Consider the following 8,982-nt stretch of genomic DNA (forward strand, 5'->3'; position numbering starts at 1 on the left):
AATAAAAGTTTAGGCCTTGATACCGGCAACACCCTTCAGATATAAAGAAAAGGCGGAAAAGGTTGGTGGGATGCTAAAGTTGGCGGGAAAACATATTGGTTTGAAAGATAATAAACAACTGAAATCCTAGAGAGCTGCAGACTTTGACTTATCATTCACCCTGGCTCTTAGGTGATCAATTAGGCAGTGTTATAATGCCTTGTTTATTAACAAATGGATAGAATTTGAGAGACTCCGTGGCCCCCTACCTCTCTCCCCCTGGCGGCTGCGATTGCTGGCCCCTCTGCCTCTCCGGTTGCTTCCCCCGCGGCCCCTGCTGACCTCCCTCTCTCCTCCTCTCTTCTCCCGGTTCTCCTTGCCCTCCGCAGGACCGTCCTTCGCTAGGGGTTTCTTTTTCCCCACTGTCTCCCATGAGGTCTGAGAGAGAGAGAGAAGTTTTAAAAAGTTTGATCTCTCCTTATTGACACATCCTCACTTGCTTTGAAAGGGGGGGTGTACAGGGAAATGGGAGCAAGAGGTGGAGGGATGGAATTAGAGGGGGTGATAAGAGTAGAGGAAGGGAAAGAAGGGGAAGAGAACGACAGATTAAAAGGTTACAAGTCAGATCCTACAACTGCTTGAACTTCTTCCTTTCCCATGAACTTCAAAATAGTCCATGTGAGATAATGTATTTATGTAATCGACATACCACTACATGTGGTTGTGACTACAGGTCGACCGATTAATCAGAATGGCCGATTAATTAGGGCCGATTTCAAGTTTTCATAACAATCGGAAATCGTTATTTTTGGACGACGTTTTTTTTTTTTTTTTTTTTACACCATTATTTAATCTTTATTTAACTAGGCAAGTCAGTTAAGAACACATTCTTATTTTCAATGACGGCCTAGGAACGGTGGGTTAACTGCCTCGTTCAGGGGCAGAACGACAGATTTTTACCTTGTCAGCTCAGGGGGTTCAATCTTGCAACCTTACAGTTAACTAGTCTACGCTCTAACCACCTGATTACATTGCACTCCACGAGGAGCCTGCCTGTTACGCGAATGCAGTAAGCCAAGGTAAGTTGCTAGCTAGCATTAAACTTATCTTATAAAAAACAATCAATCAATCATAATCACTAGTTAACTACACATGGTTGATGATATTACTAGTTTATCTAGCGTGCCCTGCGTTGAATATAATCGATGCGGTGCGTATCGTTGCTCCAATGTGTACCTAACCATAAACATCAATGCCTTTCTTAAAATCAATACACAGAAGTATATATTTTTTAAACCTGCATATTTAGCTAAAAGAAATCCAGGTTATCAGGCAATATTAACAAGGTGAAATTGTGTCACTTCTCTGGCGTTCATTGCTCGCAGAGTCAGTGTATATGCAACAGTTTGGGCCGCCTAATTTGCCAGAATTTTACGTAATTATGACATAACATTGAAGGTTGTGCAATGTAACAGGAATATTTAGACTTAGGGATGCCACCCGTTAGATAAAATACGGAACGGTTCCGTATTTCACTGAAAGAATAAACGTCTTGTTTTCGAGATGATAGTTTCCGGATTCGCCCATATTAATGACCTAAGGCTCGTATTTCTGTGTGTTATTATGTTATAATTAAGTCTATGATTTGATAGAGCAGTCTGACTGAGCGATGGTAGGCACCAGCAGGCTCGTAAGCATTCATTCAAACAGCGCTTTCGTGCGTTTTGCCAGCAGCTCTGCTGTTTATGACTTCAAGCCTATCAACTCCTGAGATGAGGCTGGTGTAACCGATGTGAAATGGCTAGCTAGTTAGCGGGGTGTGCGCTAATAGCGTTTCAAACGTCACTCGCTCTGAGACTTGGAGTGGTTGTTCCCCTTGCTCTGCAAGGGCCGCGGCTTTTGTGGAGCGATGGGTAACGCTGTGTCGAGGGTGGCTGTTGTCGTTGTGTTCCTGGTTCGAGCCCAGGTAGCAATACTAAAGTGCCTATAAGAACATCCAATAGTCAAAGGTTAATGAAATACAAATGGTATAGAGAGAAATAGTCCTATAATTCCTATAATAACTACAACCTAAAACTTCTTACCTGGGAATATTGAAGACTCATGTTAAAAGGAACCACCAGCTTTCATATGTTCTCATGTTCTGAGCAAGGAACTTAAACGTTAGCTTTCTTACATGGCACATATTACACTTTTACTTTCTTCAACACTTTGTTTTTGCATTATTTAAACCAAATTGAACATGTTTCATTATTTATTTGAGGCTAAATTGATTTTATTGATGTATTATATTAAGTTAAAATAAGTGTTCATTCAGTATTGTTATAATTGTCATTAAAAATTGTCCGATTAATCGGTATCGACTTTTTGGCCCTCCAATAATCGGTATCGGTATTGAAAAATCATAATCGGTCGACCTCTAGTTGTGACCCTGTATACCCCTCCTACTGCAGTCTCACAACGTCACTGACAAAGACAGACATCATGAAGGATTCACGACCACAGGGTTGCGGGAGCAGCAGTAGTAGATTGGGCTTGATTGGAAGGGCTGTGGCAAGGCATGGAGCGATTCATTGCCTACAGAAAATGTAGCTACTCTATTGTTCCTGCAAGCATGAGGGGAGGCCGATGATAGAGGGCACCATCAGACCAACTCCTTGAACTTTGCAGTTGTCTCTCAAAAACACTATTTTCTGCACATGCTGCACAAAAACCTGTCCCTGATATTCACACCTCAATACAACACATTACATTTAACTTCACACTTTTTGGATATTAGATGTAGAACTCATTCTGATATGACATATCTGACATCACGCTCTGAACTCCCATATTCTATTTGTAGGACACGTAGAGATGCATTGTGTCATTAATTTCGATATGAGTAACATGGGTTTTGTTTTCACATGTTATTTCTGCACTTGTTTGCACTGTGCTATATTCTTTGGGCACCATGTTGTTTCAATAAATATCTTTCTTTTGCCTTCAGGCCTCAGTTTTGGATCTGTTCCTTTTTTTGACAGTGTGCAGGTCTCTATTTCTTCCAGTATTGTTATTTTGACTTATACGCACCTGGAACAGACACTTTCAGTAGTAAGGACCTTAAAAGAGCGCAGAAGGCCTCTGATCAGATGTGAGTAACATACCATTATTTAGTGATCACACAGGGAGAAAATCTGCTTGCATCTCACTTTCATAGCTCAATGAGTGACACACTGAGTCCAGAGGCCGACACAAAACAACGCAGCCAGAGGAGAGGGTACCGGAGTGGTCTTCTAGTGAGGCCTCGGATGCGCGTACACCACCCACCGCTTCCGAGTATACTACTCACTAATGTCCAGTCCCTAGTTAACAAAGTCGATGAAATCAGGGCAAGAGTTGCTTTCCAAAGGAGATATCCAAGATTGTAACATACTCTGTTTCACGGAAACATGGCTAGCTTGGGACATGCTGTCGGAGTCCGTACAGGAACAATGGGATTTTCAGTGCAACGGGATTTTCAGTGCATCGCACCGACAGGAATAAACATCTCTCCGGTAAGAAGAAGGGTGGGGGAGTATGTTTCATGATTAACAACTCATGGTGTAATTGTAACAACATGCAAGAACTCAAGTCCTTTTGTTCACCTGACCTAGAATCAATCAAATGCCGGCCGTATTATCTCCCAAGAGAACTCTCCTCCGTTATCGCCACAGCCGTGTATTTCCCCCCGCAAGCGGATACAAAAGACGGCCATCAAGGAACTTCACTGGACTTTATGCAAACTGGAAACCATATATCCTGAGGCTGCATATATTGTAGCTGGGGATGTTCTCAAATCAGCTTTGTTAAAAAGGCTACCTAAATTCTATCAGCATATCGATTGCAGTACACGAGCGAGTAACACGCTCGACCATTGCTACTCTACCTTCTGCGATGCATACAAGGCCCTCCCCCGCCCTCATTTTGGCAAATCCGACCATGACTCCATCTTGTTGCTCCCCTCCTATAGGCAGAAACTAAAACAGGAAGCGCCCGTGCTTAGGTCTATCCAACGCTGTCTGACCAATTGGATTCCACGCTTCAAGATTGCTTCGATCACGTGGACTGGGATATGTTCCGGGTAGCCTCAGACAATAACATTTACGTATACGCTGACTCAGTGAGCGAGTTTATAAGGAAGTGTATAGGAGATATTGTACCCACTATGACTATTAAACCTTCCCAAACCAGAAACCGTGAATTGATGGCAGCATTCGCGCAAAACTGAAAGCATGTACAACCGCATTTAATCATGGCAAGATGACCGAATACAATCAGTGTAGTTATTCCCTCCATAAGGCAATCAAACAAGCAAAGCATCAGTATAGAGACAAAGTGGAGTCGCAATTCAACGGCTCAAACACGAGACGTATGTGGCAGGGTCTACAGACAATAACGGATGACACAAAGAAAACCAGCCCTGTCGCGGACATCGACGTCTTGCTTCCAGCCAAATTAAACAACTTCTTAGCGCACTTTGAGGACAATACAGTGCCCCTGACACAGCCCGCTACCAAATAATGTGGGCTCTCCTTCTCCGTGGCCGAAGTGAGTAAAACATTTAAATATGTCAACCCTCGCAAGGCTGCCGGCCCAGATGGCATCCCTAGCCGCATCCTCAGCCCAGCTGGCTGGTGTGTTTACAGACACACTCAATCCCTATCCCAGTCTGCTGTCCCCACATGCTTCAAGATGGCCACCATTGTTCCTGTTCACAAGAAAGTAAGGTAACTGAACTAAATGGCCATCACCCCGTAGCACTCACTTCTGTCATCATGAAGTGCTTTGAGAGACTAGTCAAGGATCATATCACCTCCACCCTACCGGTCACCCTAAACCCACTCCAATTTGCTTACCGCCCCAATAGGTCCACAGACGATGCAATCGCCATCATACTGCACACTGCCCTATCCCATCTGGACAAGACGAATACCTATGTAAGAATGCTGTTCATTGACTACAGCTCAGCATTCAACACCATAGTACCCTCCAAACTCATCATTAAGCTTGAGACCCTGGGTCTCGCCCTCACCCTGTGCAACTGGGTCCTGGACTTCCTGATGGGCCACCCCCAGGTGGTGAAGGTAGGAAACAACATCTCCACTTCGCTGATCCTCAACACTGCGGCCACACAAGGGTGCGTTCTCAGCCCCCTCCTGTAATCCCTGTTCACCCACGACTGAGTGGCCATGCACCCCCCCAACTCAATCATCAAGTTTGCAGATGACACTACAGTGGTAGGCTTGATTATCAACAACGATGAGACAGCCTACAGGGAGGAGGTGAGGGCCCTCGGAGTGGGGTGTCAGGAAAATAACCTCTCACTCAATGTCAGCAAATCAAAAGAGATGATCGTGGACTTCAGGAAACAGCAAAGGGAGCACTCCCCTATACACATCGACCGGACAGCAGTGGAGAAGGTGGAAAGTTTTAAGTTCCTCTGTGTACATATCACCAACAAACTGAAATGGTCCACGCACACAGACCTCAGGAGGCTGAAAACATTTGGCTTGTCACCGATCACTAACTTTTACAGGTGCACAATTGAGAGCATCCTGTCGGGCTGTATCACCGCCTGCTACGGCAACTGCACCGTCCTCAACCGCAGGGCTCTCCAGGGGGTGGTGCAGTCCGCACAACGCATCACCGGGGGCAAACTACCTGCCCTCCAGATTGTTAAACAGCCACCACTAGCAGAGAGGCGGCAGCCTACCTACAGACTTGATATCACTGGCCACTTTAATAAATGTCTAGTCACTTTAATAATGTCACTTTAAGAATGTTTACATATCTCGCATTACTCATCTCATATGTGTATACTGTATTCTTTACTATATTTTGCATCTTAGCCGCTCTGTCACTGCTCATACATTTATTTCATACTTATATATTCTTATCCCATTCCTTTACTAGATTGTGTATTAGGTTTTGTTGTGGAATTGTGAGATATTACCTGTTAGATACAGCTGCACTGTCAGATCTAGAAGAATAAGCATTTCGCTACACTCGCAATAACATCTGCAAACGATGTGTATGTGACCAATAAAATTTGATTTGAGCTGTTATGTTTTGGGGGAGACAAATACTTCAGGGTCATATTCATTAGAGCACAAAACATATGAAAACGTAGCACATTGTTTTGTGCCAGAAGACAAAAATGAGCCTTTGAGGCGACTGTGCAAAACTAAGCTAGCTACGACTAGCTGCCCATCACCCAGAGAGGGAAGGAAAGTGGTTGAAGGAAATTGAAAAGGTAGCATTAGCGTTAGTCCCCTGTGCCCTACCGTGTCAGAGGTGCTCTCAAGGAGGAAGTTGATGGCTCTGTTGACATCCTCGTTGCAGTCGTGGAGCGCTACCATGCACTCGTCCTGGTTCTTTCCGGTCACCTCCATCAGCTATGGACGTACACACACGGGCACACACAAATATACACGAGTGCTTCATTTGAATCCACAACAAAACATGACAGAATATACAAGGACCCTATGTATACTGATGTATGTTGATAGTATGTACAGCTTGTGTGTGTGTCTATCACAGAAGGAAATATTTGTCACTTCTAGTTGTATAGACAGTATTAGAAAAGGTCTGCACTCTTAGAATTGAGGTGTGTGGGGGGGGAATTTTATTCTAAAATTGCATAATATATATATATATATATTTATTATATTAGTGCGGACCCTCTTTTTCTAGTACATGCAGTCACAAACATACACTCACAGGCTTAGAATGGTTTCCAAAGTTAACAGGTGAGCACAGCACAAGTGTGTTCATTCCTGCTGATTCAAGTGGAATTAAGGTAGGCCTCTTAATGGGCAACAAACACCCCAACAGACACACGCCAGCATTCAGCACTGACACAATTGCCTCGGCAATGCCCACCCATTCACCTGGTTCACTTTGTCCTCAAAATCAGAATCATTCTTGTCATAGATCATCTGGGCGAGCCGGATCTGCTCTGCGGTCGCCTGCAGGTGAGAAGAGGTAGAGCGAGGAAGGATGAATGAGGAGGAAAAGAGGAAGGCGGTGGAGGAAAAGAAGAAGGTGGGGGAGGAAGAAAAGAGAAGGGAGGAGAAGTAATGTTTTGAAGAAAATCATTAACACCTGAAGACCTGCTAAGTATGATCAAGTGAATTGTACTGTGTGTGTGTGTCTGTGTCCCTCACCTGGAGCTGTTTCTGTGGTTGAGTTGTGTGGGTGGCAGCAGGCAGCACTTTATCCCGAGTGCCCCGGGCTTTGTCACCACCCAACGAGGTCATCATATACAGTATATACAAAACAATGTATGTACAAAATAGAAAAATCTGGAAGACAAAACAGAGAGAAAGAGGGATTGGGGTGGGGGGGAACAAAGGTCAAATGTGGATACAAAGTCACACCAATAATGCAATCAGTATTTTCCCTACTCACTGTAGACAGTTAAATAAAGGTTAAATAAAAATACAAATAAATTACAGATAAAAGACAAACACTTATTTAAATTTAGGCCTAGGTTGTTAGGATAGTCCTGATTTTATTTTATTGCAGTTTCTTTTGAGCTGAAATGCATTCCCTGGTCTGTGGACACGAGTAACCTGTATCAGACATCCACACATCAACAAAGTCGGATGGGATTGCGCAACACCAAGTCTAAACACACACAGTGATCTGACTGTATTGGCACAAATCTACCGTGAACAGTATCCATAGACATACTTTATAAACTAGACTGTATAAATTGAATACGGAGATTGAATAGTGAGATCTTCACACATTACACTCCTTGGTTCATATCGGACAATGCAGCTGCAGGTCAGGGGCTACCATTGGCAACTTACAGTAATGCATCCAAAAATACGGGCTCTAAAATATGATTATTTAGAGCAGCAACATCAGTTTGCCTTTGCGAAAGCAGTGGACTCGGGTACCTAGCAACTAGTCTGACAGGGCCTATATTTGTATTTACAAAGCGAGTTCATTATCATGAAAGCTAATGAGATATTGGATCATAACACTCGCCAAGAGATTTCACTGCTGTTGTGCAACAACAAAACAAGTTACCGTAGCTATCGAATTTGGCCTCATCACCTCTAATAGTAGCTGGCTACTCATAAATCATTAATCTAGCTACACAATATATGACAAACACACTCGAACGGTAAAAATATAGAACTGTTAGCCAATATAATCACGGCCATCAAACGCAAACAATACTTGTTATTGATAGCTTGCCATAATTAAGTTAGAATTAAAAAATAATGCATACCTATATAAATATGACATTTAACAAATTCCGTTTGTCTTCACACGTTCGATACGTTAACTCAAATGCAAGCGCGAGCGTTTCAAATACACGAATGTGTATTCTAGTCTAGCTGCCAAATAATACACAACAGTGACAGACAGTGGGACCCCTTTGTCCTAGTTAGCTAAGTAGCTAGCTAGCTAGCTGGCAATGCAATTTAGGCTATTTATTGCAAAAAAATATACCAAAACACGACGAACGGACATTCCTGTTCATACATTATTGAATGTTGACCAACGGGGGTTCTCCCCAAGTGACAATAATAAACAACCGTTCTTCAGGTATCAAATCATGCTAGTTTGCTAGCTAACCACAAAGCTTTATCAATTCAATTCTGACGAAAATGGCCACAGCGTATGATAAAAGCTCCGACATTACTTGCCAGGGAACAAGCCAATAGAAAATAACGAAATAAAGAGTGAAAAGCTGTTTTAAAGAGACGAGTGAATCGGTGATATTACACTTCAAGAGGGACAAGACTATACAAGGGTTTAAATTAGCTCAAGTATAAAGATAAACATTGAGTGCCTGAACGAGATTTGTTTTTTGTATTACCTGCTAACCGCTAACACGCTCTACTCAGTCAGCAGCAGACAAGGTCACGTGATATACAGCGTAGCTGCTGTCGTTGCTTTCCTCAGTGGCAGACAAGTGCGCAGACCCGCGTCGTCCTCTTGGGAGTCATTGATATTCACAGC

The 8,982-nt window shown here is 43.3% G+C and overlaps 1 protein-coding gene across 5 annotated transcripts in view; it reads right to left on the reverse strand.

Moving 5' to 3' along the window:
- The window catches only part of LOC120065377 (ubiquitin-associated protein 2-like), a 31,974-nt gene extending 23,044 nt beyond the window's left edge, over positions 1 to 8,930 (reverse strand). For 4 of the 5 annotated variants that reach the window (XM_039016327.1, XM_039016326.1, XM_039016323.1 and 1 more), the window contains exons 1-5: positions 8,840 to 8,930; positions 7,167 to 7,304; positions 6,891 to 6,968; positions 6,285 to 6,395; positions 249 to 417 (exon numbers count right to left, since the gene is read on the reverse strand). In XM_039016327.1, the coding sequence (XP_038872255.1) occupies positions 249 to 417; positions 6,285 to 6,395; positions 6,891 to 6,968; positions 7,167 to 7,262 (454 nt within the window). In that variant the 5' untranslated portion in view covers positions 7,263 to 7,304; positions 8,840 to 8,930. Of the gene's footprint in view, positions 1 to 248; positions 418 to 6,284; positions 6,396 to 6,890; positions 6,969 to 7,166; positions 7,305 to 8,245; positions 8,782 to 8,839 lie in introns of those variants that run through there. The other variant, XM_039016324.1, reaches the window with a different exon arrangement.
- Between the last annotated feature and the right edge of the window lie 52 nt (positions 8,931 to 8,982).

This window comes from Salvelinus namaycush, chromosome 20, assembly GCF_016432855.1.
Source record: "Salvelinus namaycush isolate Seneca chromosome 20, SaNama_1.0, whole genome shotgun sequence".
In the NCBI taxonomy this organism is placed as follows: domain Eukaryota; kingdom Metazoa; phylum Chordata; class Actinopteri; order Salmoniformes; family Salmonidae; genus Salvelinus; species Salvelinus namaycush.